The sequence below is a fragment of the Sprattus sprattus genome, assembly GCF_963457725.1.
Source record: "Sprattus sprattus genome assembly, chromosome: 6".
NCBI classification, from domain to species: Eukaryota; Metazoa; Chordata; class Actinopteri; order Clupeiformes; family Clupeidae; genus Sprattus; species Sprattus sprattus.
This window is the reverse complement of record NC_137925.1, coordinates 6,076,091-6,093,590: the sequence shown is the minus strand read 5'-3', so window position 1 is coordinate 6,093,590 and position 17,500 is coordinate 6,076,091. Positions and strand designations below refer to the sequence as shown.

Below are 17,500 nucleotides of genomic sequence, written 5' to 3'. Positions count from 1 at the left end.
TCTCTAACTAAAGACTGCCCCCTGCTGGAGATCTAGGTAGGTGCGTGATGGTCTCAAATAGAGAGCTGTGTTTGAGGAGCAATGACATGACATTGCAACTTCTCAAAGAAAACTGGTCTTCTGTCCGGCCCCTCACTCCACAAGGCAAAGATGAGTGGTTGTGCTGTCAGAGTTATCCTTCAACAATAAAAGCATCTGACATGAGCTTCATACCTGGCATGGACACCATCTTATCTAGTCACGATCGGACCACAGAAGGAAGGAAATTCTAAAAGGGAGCAAATTCTTTTGTAAAACACTGCCACCTGCAGGCCATTTTTAAAAATGCATTTTAAACAATACTCTACTGCATTGGCAAAGACAATCCACAAGAGGGCAGAAGAGGTTTATGAATATTCACATCTGATCTGACCTGCCGGTTTCATCTGTGAGAACCAATCTCAAATACAACATTATGCCAACTCAGTCTCCTCTAATAGGACCATGTCCTCTTCAAGTGTTTCAAACTGCTTTTTCACTGTGAGCACTTAACATGTATGACTTCCTGTCATGATGTTTACTGCATAGACATATCAAGTCTATATATGTCTATGGTTCACTGCATGCCGGCCAAAGGTGCTTAGACCATAGACATGCTTAAACACCTCCTAATCCACTCAGTTGGAGCCCAATCAGATTAGCAGTGGCTGTCTAGAACACACAGCACAGAGCGCCCCCTAGGGGGAGAGCAGAGTAGCAGGGTTTTTTTTTCTTATTTTTTTTGCCCTAAGGACTGTGAAGGTTAAAGCAGATCGGTAGCTTCTCACTGGGTGCAAACTCTGTGTTTTGTAGCTGAGAAAGAGAGAGGAAAATAAAGCATTACTGGATGGAAAGGTGTGTCTTGAAATGTCTGCGTGGCAAACAGAATGCTAAACTCATTTGTAAACAGAAGATGAGTGGAAGAGGAAAACGGCTGAATGATTCATGGAGGTGCTATACACAAATGATGAATGATTCATACGGCCATGTGACGGAGAGAAGGAGAGCGGGAAGAGGAGAGAAGGCAATGGAAAGAAAAAAGAAAGAAAGATAGCGCGGAAGGGAGGGAGACAAAGATGGAGTGAGGTGGCAGGGAGAGACAGAGAAAGAAGGGAGGTGGAGACAGACAGAGACAAAAGGAGGGAGGGAGGGATGATGAGACAGAGAGAGAGAGAGAGAGAGAGAGAGAGAGAGAGAGAGAGAGAGAGAGAGATGTGCCAGTCCCACCCTCCCTCTCCTCGGAGAAGTGCACAGTCATCCCCTCTGCTTGTGTTTCTATGCCCACTCATCTCTGCTGCACTTCCTGGATCAGATCCTGATCAAGCTGCCTGATTGGCTGCCAGGACAGGGGAACCAGGAATCATGAGGGGTGCTGGCCTATGAGAGGCCTCGTTTGGAATGGGATGACGGCAGCTCTTTTGTGGGTGAGAGGAGCAGTGATGAGGCTCATGTGTGTGTGTGTGTGTGTGTGTATGTGCCTGTGTGTGTGTGTGCGTGTGTGTGTGTGTGTGTGTGTGTGTGTGTGTGTGTGTGCCTGTGTGTGTGCCTGTGTGTGTGCGTGTGTGTGTGTGTGCCTGTGTGTGTGCGTGTGTGAGGAGAAGTGATGAGGCTAACTGTACATCAGTGTAAGGGGGGGAGAAGGAGAGGAAGAGAGAAGGATAGGGAGAGAGAGAAGGGAGAGGGAGAAAGAGAGGAGAGGAAGAGAGAGAAGGAGAGGAAGAGAGAGAAGGAAAGGAAGAGAGAAGGAGAGGAAGAGAGAGAGAAGGAGAAGGAGGAAGAGAGAGAAGGAGAGGAAGAGAGAGAAGGAAAGGAAGAGAGAAGGAGAGGAAGAGAGAGAGAAGGAGAAGGAGGAAGAGAGAGAAGGAGAGGAAGAGAGAAGGATAGGGAGAGAGAGAAGAAGAAGACGGAAGAGAGAGAAGGAGAAGGAGGAAGAGAGTGAAGGAGAAAGAGGAAGAGAGAGAGAAGGAGAACAAGGGAGGGGAGAAGGTGAGGGTGGGGGAGAGTCTCTGCTTCCAGATAGAAATGACGCAAACACACACACACACACACACACACACACACACACACACACACACACACACACACACACACACACACACACACACACACACACACACTGAAGGTCAGGTGTGCTTTACCAGGCAGCATGAGTTGGGCAATAAATCAGCTAGAAACACGTTCCCACAGCTCTCAAGAGAGAACCTAGGTCAAGAACATGTTCCCACAGCTCTCAAGAGAGAACCTATGTGAAGTATGCACCACCATAGACGCACACTATAAGCTCCTGAAACACACAGAATCTATTATACAAAATGGCTCTTGAGCTGATCAGTGAAGGAATTCATGAGTGTTCTGAGGCCTTAACCCCCAATCCCATCTCAGCCTCTGTTCATTCACCATGACTTGCAGTGTGTGTTTCATAACCATTGAAACCGTTACTACTCTTACTACCTTCTACTGCTTAGCCATCTTAAAACTGCAAACTCCTTCACATTTCAAATTAAGAGCTTCAGTTACATCACACTCCTCAGGCTGATACCTGGGAGAGTTGTCGTGGCTAACAGCAGGGGTCAAAGTTCACTGCTGGGGGGCGATGTTCGCACAGTGAGGGAAAGAGGACAATCTGAACCAAACATTTGTACTTTGAAAGAAATCAACAATCTGGCTCATATCATCAATCCGGCTGAAACATGTCTGCCTAAACATGGAGGTGATCAGTTTTCACGTGCAGGTAAGAAGGCTGCCCTGCACAGGAGTACTTTTGGGGTAATATAATAACATGAGCCGATACCTGACAGTCAGATGGGTTTCTCTGGCGGTTGTTCTTCCACAGTGCATGATCATTTAACTAATATATGGCCAAAGGGTTGCACAGTGTATGATCATTAACTAATATATGGCCAAAGGGTTGCACAGTTCCACATTGTATAATCATTTAACTAATATATGGCCAAAGGGTTGCACAGTGTATGATCATTTACTAATATATGGCCAAAGGGTTGCACAGTTCCACATTGTATAATCATTTAACTAATATATGGCCAAAGGGTTGCACAGTGTATGATCATTTACTAATATATGGCCAAAGGGTTGCACAGTTCCACATTGTATAATCATTTAACTAATATATGGCCAAAGGGTTGCACGGTGTATGATCATTTAACTAATATATGGCCAAAGGGTTGCACAGTGCATGATCATTTAACTAATATATGGCCAAAGGGTTGCACAGTGTATGATCATTTAACTAATATATGGCCAAAGGGTTGCACAGTTCCACGGTGTATGATCTTTTAACTAATATATGGCCAAAGGGTTGAACAGTGTATGATCATTTAACTAATATATGGCCAAAGGGTTGCACAGTATGATCATTTAACTAATATATGGCCAAAGGGTTGCACAGTTCCACGGTGTATGATCTTTTAACTAATATATGGCCAAAGGGTTGCACAGTGTATGATCATTTAACTAATATATGGCCAAAGGGTTGCACAGTATGATCATTTAACTAATATATGGCCAAAGGGTTGCACAGTTCCACGGTGTATGATCTTTTAACTAATATATGGCCAAAGGGTTGCACAGTGTATGATCATTTAACTAATATATGGCCAAAGGGCTGCACAGCGTATGATCATTTAACTAATATATGGCCAAAGGGTTGCACAGCGTATGATCATTTAACTAATATATGGCCAAAGGGTTGCACAGCGTATGATCATTTAACTAATATATGGCCAGAGGGTTGCCTGATAAATATTAAGGGACATACAAACAGGCTTGACGAAAGACTTAAGTTTAAATTACAGAACGAAACCAATCACATCCTTACAGACAAATGTTTTATGGACAGACATTTTGGGTGCCCTTCTCTGCGTGATGATACACAGGGTGAAGTTTAGAGTAATGTTGCTGAGCGAAGTGGCACTTTCCCCTTTATATTGTTCTTTTTATCTGCAGGACTTTCACCATCAATGGGAAACTTGTTGCGATTATCCAATCAGAACAATAGGAAAAGGTCATGCGATTGCACGGCAACATTTCTCAAATAGTTGCCCCATGTCTCGTCACCTTAAGAGGACAGGCGTCTGTTTGACTCACCATGCTGTTGAGGTCGGAGTCGTAGCTGCCGCAGGGGATCAGAGCGCCCCCTAGTGGCTCCAGCCCGTCCTCGTCATCCCACATGTAGGTGGCTCCAGAGCTATCGGAGGGGGAGAGGTCCAGAGAAGAGCCGTCACGGAACACGCCATCAGACAACACGCCACGGCCCGGGACTGAGAAGGCCTCCTTACCACCTGTGGGCGAGAGAGAGTCGAAAGAGACAGAGAGAGAGATAGAGAGAAAGTCGAAAGAGACAGAGAGAGAGATAGAGATAGAGAGTGAAGAAATAGATAGAGAACAGTGGAAAAATAACGTTAGTTTAGTGTTAGTTTAAAGCAGAACAATGGCAGAAACACAGCGTTTCAGTGCCATTTGAATTTACAATGACTAGATCGATACCACTTTGCCACGGAGTCGTCATCTACATTAGCTAACCACTTGCTATAAGCAGGGTGAGGTTAGTTAGTTTTCTTTACTACTGGCAACGGTTGCTAAGGAAAGAAGAGATGCTTTTAACCCACAGTGTTCTAAAAGTTCTAAACTCAGACGACCCCATTGGGCGTTGGCCTTCAGAGTAAATATGACACGCCTCTCTCCAAATTATTCATCATTCATTCATCTTGACTTCATCCAGATGTAGTCAGACTTTCATCTTTCCTAAAGTGAACATATAGACTTTCATCTTTCCTAAAGTCAACATATTAGATGTATACAGACTTTCGTTTTTCCTAAAGTCAAGATATTAGACGTATACAGACTTTCGTCTTTCCTAAAGTCAACATATTAGATGCAGTCAGACTTACATCTTTTCTAAAGTCAACATATTAGATGTATACAGACTTTCGTTTTTCCTAAAGTCAAGATATTAGACGTAGCCTATACAGACTTTCGTTTTTTTCGTATTAGATGTATACAGATTTTCGTCTTTCCTAAAGTCAACATATTAGATGCAGTCAGACTTTCATCTTTTCTAAAGTCAACATATTAGATGTATACAGACTTTCGTCTTTCCTAAAGTCAACATATTAGATGTATACAGACTTTCGTTTTTCCTAAAGTCAAGATATTAGACGTAGCCTATACAGACTTTCGTTTTTCCTAAAGTCAACATATTAGATGCAGTCAGACTTTTGTTTTGTGCTCACGCTGCGTGGTGGTGGTGGGCGAATAATGCCGTTGGGAGGTTTGGTCAACTCACCGGTGAGTCCCATCTCTCCCCAGTCCACCGACTCAGACAGGAAGCTGTGGATGCTGGTCACCGAGCGCGCATCCTGCTGCCGGCTGGCGGGGGCGCTGTCCTCCGAGAGCGGCTCCGGTTGGACGAGTCCTCCATCGTGGGTGGGCAGCAGCAGGATCCCGCCCCCGTTGCCTAGGTTATCGAAGTCGTCCATGTACTCCTCGCTGGTGTCGTTGCGCTCTAGGGAGGAAGTGGAGGACAGGGACATTTCCTCCGTAGGCTCCCCCGTGATGGAGGTGACACAGAGTGTAGGCAGCCCCTCCGTCATCTCAGCCCCGGGATCGCAGCTCTCGTCTGGGGAAGACTCCTGGGGATCCTCTCTGTCTGTGGTGATCTCATCCACGAGTGATGGTTCGTCTGCTCTGGTATTGATTGCTCTGGTCTTAATAGCACTTAGATATACTGCTCTGGGCTCATCTGCTTCAGCCTTGTCTGATTCTGGGTCCTCCTCTATGGGGTTATCTGGCCAGGACTCCTCTTCTCTGGTATCTATTGTTCTCAACTCGTCTAGTCTGGACTCGGTTCCTAGGGACGCGTGTTCTGTTTGATCCCACACTCTGGGATCCTCTATTCTGGCCTGATCAACGTTGTCTGCTTTGACATGTTCGGATCTGAGCTCATGTGGTCTGGCCTTATTTTCTCTGGCCTCGACTGGCAGGCCTGAGAGCTCTCGGGGGGTAGTAACGGGACTGCCAGAGGTCTTTGTGGGGCGTGGGGCAACAGGGGCATCCCCCTGTGACCCCTCTTTCTGCGCCTTCGCTGGATCCTCTTGAGCCTTCCCAATGGGTGTTGGCCGGGGCTGCCTGATGAGCGACGGCCGCATCAGCCTATAGCTGAGCGCCGAGGGCTTACTGGGGGCGGGTCCAGGCAGCAGGGCCTTCTTTAGATTGGTGGGGGGCAGCAGAGAGGTGCTTGCAGGGAGGCCCCGGGCAATGCCGGTCTTCACCCCCCTCGCCCCATTGACAATGGGGGTGGGTAGCGGGAAAGTGCAGCGGGCAGAGGGGGGGTGTCGGGCGGCCGGGCGGGGCAGCTCCTGGTTGAAGGAGAAGGAACGGGCAATGGGGTTTTCCCCAGAACTAGCGCCATGTGTCATGTGACTGAAACTCTGCGAGCGAACCATGTTGTCCAGCGGCAGCAGGCGCAGGCTGTCGCTGGACTGAGACAGACCGCTGTGGGTGGGGCCTGGCATCAAGTCATTCGAGAGGCTATGAGTGGGTACGAATCGCATGGAGGCGGGTGCATGTCCAGTTCTGTAGGAGGAAGTTGAGACAGAGGGGGCGGAGCGACGTACTGTTGCTATGGGAGCGGACGGCCTCTTTATCTCCCGCGCCGGCACTCTCTGCTGCTGCTGGGCGCGATAGGCTCCTCCTCTTCCCTCCTCCATTTTAGGGTCAGGCTCCGCCTTCTCGCCCTTCCATTTGAAGGACGCGGCGGGGGAGGGGCGCACGATCCCATTCTGCCGCACCGTAGCCAACACCTTCCCTACCGGGGGCGCAGAGGGTACGGCACAGCCGTTTGGGCCGGGGAGGGTGACGGCCCCCGTGGGTCTGGAGCCAAACTTGGGCAGCCTGGAGACCATGCTGGGCTGACGGAGTGCCTGTTCTTCCATCAGCTGCATGCAGGAGCATGGAGGAGATCACAGCTGACAGAGCGAGAGAGAGAGAGAGAGAGAGAGAGAGAGAGAGAGAGAGAGGGGGGGAGAGAGAGAGAGAGAGAGGGGGGGAGAGAGAGAGGGAGAGAGAGAGAGAAGGAAACAAAGAGAGGAGAAGAAGACAGAATAGTCATTTATTAATCCAGTATTTAACTTTTTTTTTCACGATGCCAAAGAACTGAACCACATACAACATCAGAATACATAAAATAAACAACATACGAGATATCACCCCAAGCAGACAGACAGCTAGTAGCCTATCGACAACATACCATGATGTCATCCCCAGAAGACAGACAGCTAGTAGCCTGTAGACAACATGCAATGATGTCATCCCCAGAAGACAGACAGCAAGTAGCCTATAGACAACATGCAATGATGTCATCCCCAGAAGACAGACAGCAAGTAGCCTATAGACAACATGCAATGATGTCATCCCCAGAAGACAGACAGCAAGTAGCCTATAGACAACATGCAATGATGTCATCCCCAGAAGACAGACAGCAAGTAGCCTATAGACAACATGCAATGATGTCATCCCCAGAAGACAGACAGTAAGTAGCCTATACCAGACCTTCAATCTCAAAGTTGAAAATCTTTTAGCCCATCCTCGCCAACTCCACACAACAAGCCTTCTCTCCACAATCTGAACATCATTAACCATGATAGACAAAGGGGGAGGACAGAATGTGTGTGTCTGAGAGAGAGAGAGAGAAGGGAGAGAGAGAGGGAGGAGGGAGAGAGAGAAAGACTAAGAGAAAGAGGATGGAGGGAGAGAAAGAAGAGAGAGAGAGAGAGAGAGAGAGAGAGAGAGAGAGAGAGGGAGACAGAGACATTGAGGTGGAGAGAAAAGTGAGAGAAGCAAAGCAGAAGAATGGGGTGAGACAGAGATCGACACAAAAAGGAAGAGGAAGTGCATGGGGCGATAGGTGGAGAGACGAAAGGATGGCGAGAAACTGGAAGAAAAAGGGATGAGATAGAGCATGATGGTGAAGAGAGGGAGAGGGGTGTGTGTAGCCATGCGTAAACTAATGCATGCTCAGTGCTCAGCCCACCACTAAATGCAGCCTTTCATCAGCATACACACGTAATTACAGTATTTAACATGCTCAGGCCTCAGACCAACCCTAATAACTGAACTGTAATGAGAGGGGTGGGGAGACAGACAGAGAGAGAGAGAGGGAGAGAGAGAGAGAGAGAGGGAAAGAGAGAGACAGAGGGAGAGAGAGGGAGAGAGGGAGAGAGAGAGAGAGAGAGAGAGAGAGAGAGAGAGAGAGAGGGAAAGAGAGAGAGAGACAGAGGGAGAGAGAGAGAGAGAGAGAGAGCGAGACATAGAGGGAAAGAGAGAGACAGAGGGAGAGAGAGAAGAAGTTGGAGATAGTTTGTGTGTGTGCGTGTGTGCGTGTGCGTGTGTGTGTGTGTGTGTGTGTGTGTGTGTGTGTGTGTGTGCCCATCTGTCTCTAAATGTGTATATACGATGCATAGAAGGCCACATCTGTAAGTGATCTTGTTTTAACTAGATTAAGGGCGTGTGCAGACCTTTTAACACAGATTAGGCTGAAGATCAGAGCTCCGACAGGACGAGTTTGAGTCTACCCCCAAGCACTACACACCTCAATTCCAAATAGTAAGCCTTAGCCAATCACTGCACGCTAGGCCTGTTTCATAACTCTATCGGTGACATTTAACAGCAGTGTGCCACGCCCATATCCTAGGGAGATGTCTGGGCTTGCAGTGAAGGCGGATGCCACACAATAACCAACCGTGGTAATGCCACATCAGGCCAGTCTTATGGTAGCTTGTGCCATGACACAAAGGAATGGCATCCTCTTTAATACCAAAATACCAACCCTGTAAGGCTAGGCTAGGCGTAGTTTTTGACGAGACACAATTCCAGTATGAGACCTATAACCATGATGTCATTTTGAGGGCATGATAAAAAGGCATTTTATTGTAATAGTATTGTATTGTATGAGAAATGAAAAATCATAGATGGAATATTATGACTGCTTATTCATAATGACATCATTTCGGTTGAACAGCATATTGCACCAACAAGCCAACGTTAGACAGACATTTTGATTCAACACACACACACACACACCAACTCACACACACACGTTAACAGTGGAGTCAGGGATCAGCTTAGTGTTTTTGCCACAAGAGTTTCCACGGAGACACAAAGCCCTGCATCCTGTCTGTCTGTCTGTCTGTCTGTCTGTCTGTCTGTCTGTCTGTCTGTCTGTCTGTCTGTCTGTCTGTCTGTCTGTCTGTCTGTCTGTCTGTCTGTCTGTCTGTCTGTCTGTCTGTCTGTCTGTCTGTCTGTCTGTCTGTCTGTCTGTCTGTCTGTCTGTCTGTCTGTCTGTCTGTCTGTCTGTCTGTCTGTCTGTCTGTCTGTCTGTCTGTCTGTCTGTCTGTCTGTCTGTCTGTCTGTCTGTCTGTCTGTCTGTCTGTCTGTCTGTCTGTCTGTCTGTCTGTCTGTCTGTCTGTCTGTCTGTCTGTCTGTCTGTCTGTCTGTCTGTCTGTCTGTCTGTCTGTCTGTCTGTCTGTCTGTCTGTCTGTCTGTCTGTCTGTCTGTCTGTCTGTCTGTCTGTCTGTCTGTCTGTGCCACGTGGGGACGCATGTGTGACTGTGTGTGTGTGTGTGTGTGTGTGTGTGAGAGTGTGTGTGTGTGTGAGTGTGTGTGTGTGATCTTAGGGGGTTCAGACATAAAGGGAGCATTGAGATTCAGACACAGCACCTGTCCCATGACTAAGGCCCTGGAGGGCGTCAGGTCAAAGTGTGTGTGTTTGTGTGTATTGCAAGAGTGTGTGTGGTCTCAAAGCACGTGTGTTTATTTGTTTGTGTCTGATGCGCTGTATGTGTGCATTATATGTGTGTTTGTATATGTGTGTGTGTGTGTGAAAGAGAGAGAGCGAGAGAGAGAGGGTTAGTGTGTGTTTGTGAGTGTGTGATTGTGTGAGAGGGAGTGTGCGTGAGTGTGGGTGAGTGTACACTGCAGATGTCTGACTGATAACTCACACCATGTGCGTCTCATGCCAGGATAAGCATCACCCCCTAAGCAGCTCTGCTGATAGTCACACACAACCACACACAGCCACTCTCACACACACACACACACACACATCACCACCCCTAAGCAGCTCTGCTGATAGTCACACACAGCCACACACTGACTGCCATGGGCCTTAAACAAAGCAGTGACACATCTGAAGCTTTATGTAAGAGAGCAGCACACCATGGCATCCAGGGAGCACTCCCTCCAGCTCCGAGCACAGGGTTCCTCTCACTCTGTATGTGTGTGTGTGTGTGTGTGAGAGAGAGAGAGGGTGTAAGCTCATCATGGTAAGCATAGCAGCATTTGAGATGGTTTCTTGCTTAAAAATATGACAAATCTCCAAGCTTAGTCAAATACACATACATACACACACACACACACACACGCACGCAGAAGAGAGAAGGATAGGGAGAGAGAGAAGGAGAGGAAGAGAGAGAAGGAGAGGGAAAAAGAGAGGAAGAGAGAGAAGGGAGAGGGAGAAAGAGAGGAGAGGAAGAAAGAGAAGGAGAGGAAGAGAGAGAAGGAAAGGGAGAAAGAGAGGAAGAGAGAGAGAAGGAGAGGGAGAGAGAGAGAAGGAGAAGAAGGGAGGGAGAAGGTGAGGGTGGGGAAAGTCTCTGCTTCCAGATAGACATTAAGCAAACTCACACACACAGACACACAGACACACAGACACACACACACACACACACACACACACACACACACACACACACACACACACACACACACACACCACAGGCTGAAGGTCAGGTGTGCTTTACCAGGCAGCATGAGTTTGGCAATAAATCAGCTAGAAACACGTTCCCACAGCTCTCAAGAGAGAACCTAGGTCAAGAACATGTTTCCACAGCTCTCAAGAGAGAACCTATGTGAAGTATGCACCACCATAGACGCACACACACACACACTCACACATTAAAGGCTTCATTGAGAGCTGACTCAAGTCCAAGTCATACCAAATTCATCTTAGACAAGGGACAGGTGTGTGTGTGTGTGTGTGTGTGTGTGTGTGTGTGTGTGTGTGTGTGTGTGTGTGTGTGTGTGTGGTCTTCCATTAAGTAGTAATACTGAATGTCTCTGCATGTTTGGTGCAGCAGTGGGTCTCTCTGCTGCATGCAGACTGATCGTCTCTACGGTGCCCATGCAATTGCAACAATGCACTGCATACCTGAGTGTGTGAAGAATGTGTATGACTTGTGTGGAGTGTCTGTGTGTGTGTGTGTGTGTGTGTGTGTGTGTGTGTGTGTGTGTGTGTGTGTGTGTGTGTGTGTGTGTGTGTGTGTGTGTGTGTGTGTGTGTGTGTGTGTATATGTGTGTGTCCAGCTGCTGCAGTCACAAGGTTGGCCAAGGACATGATAGGAGGGGGCAGGAGATGGATGAGGCTGTAAGACACTAATGATATCAGCCCCCTGTTCGAAACACACACACACACACACACACACACACACACACACACACACACACACACACACACACACACACAACACACACACACACGCACACACGCACACAAGACACACTCACACTCACGCACACAAAACACACTCACACACACACACACACACACACGCACACAAGACACACTCACACTCACGCACACAAAACACACTCACACTCACGCACACAAAACACACTTTCGCACACACACACACACAAAACACACACACACACACACACACACACACACTCACGCACAACAAAACACACACACACACGCACACAAAACACAATCAACCCCACTAAAACAAAAAGCTTACTTATGAGGGCACTTCGATGTGACTCCAGGTATTTCTAGGCTACAATCAATGGGCTATAGCAGTCTGGACATCACATCACAGTGCTACCTCTGTACAAGGTTTCAGTTAGATGTGTAACTATGGCAGTGATGACCATTAACACTCTCTAAGTTCATGACCAGAGCATGAATGCCAGGTCAGTGTAACTTGTACCATCACAAATAATCAGGTCAAAGCAAGCAATGATTGCCTCATTATTGACCTCGCGTGCGCTCGCAAGTGGACAGAGCTTAATAATCAATCATAATTCCACAACAGCATGCTCTGCATACACACGAAAACACATTCTCTTTCATGCATGCACGCTCGCGCGCACACACAGACACACACATTTACATAAAGTGCTTCTGGAATGAAGTTGCTCAGTGGTCGAGTCAGAGCTTGGAATCGATCAACACAGACTTATTGGGAGGCACTCAAGAGCTCTCAAAGGATGCTGGGATATGTCTGTCCTCCATAAGCACGCTATTCCAACACAGCTCCTGTCACACAAGCACACATGCAGACGAAATAAAACACACAAACACACACACACACACACAAACAGACCTACACTGTCACAGACACCTGTGCAAGATTCCCATGCTTTCCTGCTCTGCATGAACACTCACACACACACACACACATACACAGCTGTTCGGCAACTTATGCACTACAAACTGGCTGTCCAGTGGAAAATAGTCAGGGAGACCAAACTACAAAGCCTGGCCAAGCCAGTCTGACCTATGCACCATGAGAAACTGAAGGTGATGAAGCGTATCGTCTGGCTTATGGATCTAGTCACCACACTGTGTTTCACTCTCTCTTTCTCTCTCTCTCTTTACACACACACACACACACACACACAGGGAGGGCAGAAATGATGAGGTATCCTGTCGGGTGACCTTGGGAAGCCTGCTGGTCATCCAGCCAAACCCCAGATGCTGTGTCTGAAACACACACACACACAGACACACACACACACACACACACACACACACACACACACACACACACACACACACACACACACAGGCTGAGAAGGGTCTCTCTCTGTGAATTTAATCGAGGGGTCACAAGTAAATATGCTTGTCGTCAACACACTGTTTATTTTATGCGATACAGATTAAGCCGCGGGTGAGTGAAAATCTTGTGGTTATCTCAGACAGGCTAGGAACATGTGGTGTGAGCTACTGAGCCAAGCGAGCACTGATTCACATGTGCTCATTCAGTAGAATCCCACACGTACGCACACACACACACGTGTACCTGCCCTCTCAAACCGATAACAACACGTACCTTTTTATCTTCTGGTACACAAACTACCAGAGGGTGGAAATTCTCTCTGGAACTTACAGTGAGAGGGTCAAAGTGCAACACTAGCCTAGAGAAATGTGTTACATCACAGAATGCACACACATACATACACACACACACACACACACACACACACACACACACACACACACACACACACACACACACACACACACACACACATTCACATAGCTCAAGTGCGACTAGAGAAAGTACAGTAGTCTAAGAAGCTACCATTACTGGAAGGTGTTTTCAATGGTCTCAGCTGTTCCATGTTTACAAAGGATTGGAAGGATTATGGCTTATTGCATACTGGCTACTAAACTACAGTTAAATTACAACACCAACATTGCTACTTACTAGCCACGGAACTCTACACATGAACATCATTCATAACATAAGGACACCAAAATACTCTACAAATACAGAGGCTACATAGTGACATAACCACACCTCGACAGATGACCAGCTCCTCAGTGGGATGGCAGTGTCAAAACCCCTTGAAGCAAATGAACATCCGAGACAATGTCTCATGTCAAATCGAACCCAAATCCAGTCCTAGTGAGTAGTTAATGAGTAGGTGGGTTGAGAGCCAGACTAAAGTAACAATGTAGCAGCTATTCCAGACTAAGGCAACAGTGAACCACAGGGAATTCCACTGTAACAGGCCAAGGTAACGGTGTAGCTGGTATTCCACTGTAACAGGCTAAAGTAACGGTGTAGCTGGTATTCCACTGTAACAGGCTAAAGTAACGGTGTAGCTGGTATTCCACTGTAACAGGCTAAGGTAACGGTGTAGCTGGTATTCCACTGTAACAGGCTAAGGTAACGGTGTAGCTGGTATTCCACTGTAACAGGCTAAAGTAACCGTGTAGCTGGTATTCCACTGTAACAGGCTAAAGTAACGGTGTAGCTGGTATTCCACTGTAACAGGCTAAAGTAACGGTGTAGCTGGTATTCCACTGTAACAGGCTAAAGTAACGGTGTAGCTGGTATTCCACTGTAACAGGCTAAAGTAACGGTGTAGCTGGTATTCCACTGTAACAGGCTATTATAAATCCCCACAACGTGGCAGAGTTGTGTGCCGTAAAATGTGCTCACCTGCCTACACAACAACAACAACAATAACAACACAGAGCATGCATGCAACACAGTGTAGGGAATGTGTGGCAGCCCAAACACTCTGTACTAAACCTACAGTAAAGCCTATAATCTTATAAAGCCCTATAACCTCCATAGCCTAACGATCCTAATTGACAGTATAGTGTAGAGAGTGCAATAGTGTGGGAAGCATGCTGTTGCCCTCCAGCTCACACACAGGGCCCCACGGAAAGGAGACTTGAGTGGAACTTAAACAGCTGTTCTAGGAGCTGTTCTGAGTGACACGTGCCACTCACAGGGTGGAACTCATCTAGTGTATTCCAACAAGTGAAATCGGCTCGGAAAAAGGTTAGACCTTTACACATTTCACTTGAGCAGAACTCGTCCAGTGGCCATACAGGAGCCACACAAGTCAGGCATCACCCTGCCCCCCTCTCCCCCTACTCTAGCCAACCCTCCCAAGCCCCAGGGATCGCACAGACACAGACGGACACGTACAGGGCAGGGCTGAAGACCCGGAATTTAAGGCACATCACACAGGTTTCCATGCCAAAACATTATGGAATGTATGACTGGTCACCCATGATGCCTGAGGGATAGGAGAGGAAAGGAGAGGGGGATGGGGGAACGTTAAGGGGCAGGACAGGGTTGAATTAGAGTGTAAGAGATGGTGCAGACCTACTACACTGTACGTGAAGCTATAGATCTAGCCTATGTTTGCATTGTACGTGAAGCTATAGATCTAGCATGTTTGCATTGTACGTGAAGCTATAGATCTAGCATGTTTGCATTGTACGTGAAGCTATAGATCTAGCATGTTTGCATTGTACGTGAAGCTATAGATCTAGCATTTGTTTGCATTGTACGTGAAGCTATAGATTAATCTTGTGTTTGCATTGTAACTAAGGGATGCCATTAGTCATTGCACTGTTAGGGTATCTACCGACCTATTAATGTAGTATGTGGATCTACTAGCTGTCTACTACATTGTGTCTGATGGTTTAGATCTACTTTAAGAGTGTAAAGAAGCTAGACCTTTAATATTTCAGAGCTATATATCTAGTACTACCTTAATATTCTAAGATATGTTATAGATCTTTGTTTTGTCAGTGATGCTGTATGTAGGGTTGTACAGGGTGCTCCCTATGTCTATACTGTAGGAGATTATATGCTGTGAGTATACACAGTATATATATATATATAAATATGCGCTATAGAGGTATGGAATAGGTCTTCTACATTGCTATGGATAGAATATATCTACTTCCAAGTTAAAGACCTACATTACAGACCTCTACCCTTTGTTTTAAGGTAACAGGCTTAGCAGAGGCATTGCTGTTATCAGTATATTGTGGGAGTGTTGTTGATTAACTTGTTGGTGTAATCAGGTAACAGGTTCAGGTTATAAAATGGAGCTCACAGTACCCTGCTTGTGAAGTGTCTTCTTTAAAGGCAGCCTAGATGTTGTTGATTTACTTGTTTGCGTATTCAGGTTACAGGTTCAGGTCATAAAATTGAGCTCACGGTACTGTCAAGCTAAAAAGGCACCGGATGCCTAAAAGAGCCCGGGTGATGTAATGTTGACATTCGAACGACTCTTGAGTGACAGTTGCTATGCCAACGCCAATACGTCACCCGGGTTCTTTTATTCCTCATAACGCGATTTACTTCAGAGCATCTCGCATTGAACTTCGCTACCTGAGACCGGCTTGCTTGTATTTGACCTACAATAAACCAACCAAAACAACCATGTGCTTGATGTTTGACTTTGGTAGGAAAGTTGTTGATTCGCTAGTTTATTATAGTATCAAAGTAAGCACATTCCATCACCTAGCTCGTGCTAGTGTAACAAGCTATCTTGTTAGCTTGAAGCTATTCATCTGTTGTTGTGCTTAAATTAAGAAAGTCCTTAATGTGTTGTGATTTTTAGACATATCTGACGGCACCCACAATTACATTTCAACAAAACAGGGCATTGTTTGCACAAAATTGTACTAAAGAACAACGGGGGATTGCTAGCTTTGATATGCTAGCGGACATTGCTAACTTACAGAATACCAGCAGGCAGGTGTAGCTAAAACTTTTTATTCGCTTAATATTGTGCCTAAACGAATACTATGTACCCCGACACTTTTTGGCTTTCAGTCAGAGAGTCTCAAGAGTTGTTCGAAAGCCATCAGCTACGTTTTAGTCGCTTAATATTGTCACACAAAAGGAGGAATTGCTATTAGCAATATAGATGCTAGCGGCGAAACCTGTTGATATGTGCATACTAACAGGAGGCCGGCAGCCAATATTAAGCGTGTAAAAAGTACCTGATGGCTTTCGAACAACTCTTGAGACTCTCTGACTGATAGCTTAAAGGTGTCCGGGTGCGTAGTGTCCGTTAAGGCACAATATTAAGCGACTAAAAAGTAGCTGATGGCTTTCGAACGACTCTTCAGACTCTCTGACTGATAGCTACAAAGTGCCCGGGTGACGTATTGGCGTCGGCATAGCAACTGTCACTCAAGAGGCGTTCGAAAGTCAACATTACATCACCCGGGCTCTTTTAGAAACCCAGTGCCTTTTTAGCTTGACAGTACCTTGCTTGTGTAAGCGCCTCCTTAGAGGCAGCCTACATCTCTACGGATGCCAGCATCTCCTTAGAGGCAGCCTACATCTCTACGGATGCCAGCATCTCCTTAGAGGCAGCCTACATCTCTACGGATGCCAGCATCTCCTTAGAGGCAGCCTCTACGGCTCACAGTACCTTGCTTATGTAAGCGTCTCCTTAGAGGCAGCCTCTACTGATCTCAGCGTCTCCTTAGAGGCAGCCCCTACGGCTCACAGTACCTTGCTTATGTTAGCGATGGGGGCATGAGTACCTGCAAATTAGCTTGGCGTGGGAGGAATGTGGTTCATTCAGACAAGAACCTTTCAGACTGGAGGGGGATAATCCTGGCCCCGGGCTCGCATTCCTCACACAGCTAAACCAAAATTCACCGAACGTTCATTCAGACCTTAATAACCACCTACACAGAGGCACAGCACAGCACACTTCAGTGAAGGAATGAGGATCAATTCTGCAAAGCCTTGATAGAAGGCAACCAGTGAAAGCCTTAAAAAAAAAAACCTTACCATTGGGCAAGTGTAAAATAAAAAAAAGATTTGCTGACATTCCTAGAGCTCCGTTCAACTTTATGGTGTCATTTGAAGAGCGTGCATGGCGTGACTGGCATGTGCGTGCATGTGTGTGT

General features: G+C 46.7%; 1 protein-coding gene across 1 annotated transcript in view; it reads right to left on the bottom strand.

Annotated features, from left to right (window-relative positions):
* The window catches only part of ccser2b (coiled-coil serine-rich protein 2b), a 76,071-nt gene that overhangs the window by 41,890 nt on the left and 16,681 nt on the right, over positions 1-17,500 (bottom strand). Inside the window, exons 3-4 of the mRNA XM_080840713.1 lie at positions 5,321-7,001; positions 4,123-4,316 (exon numbers count right to left, since the gene is read on the bottom strand). Coding sequence (XP_080696839.1) covers positions 4,123-4,316; positions 5,321-6,977 — 1,851 coding nt within the window. The 5' untranslated portion in view covers positions 6,978-7,001. The remainder of the gene's footprint in view (positions 1-4,122; positions 4,317-5,320; positions 7,002-17,500) is intronic.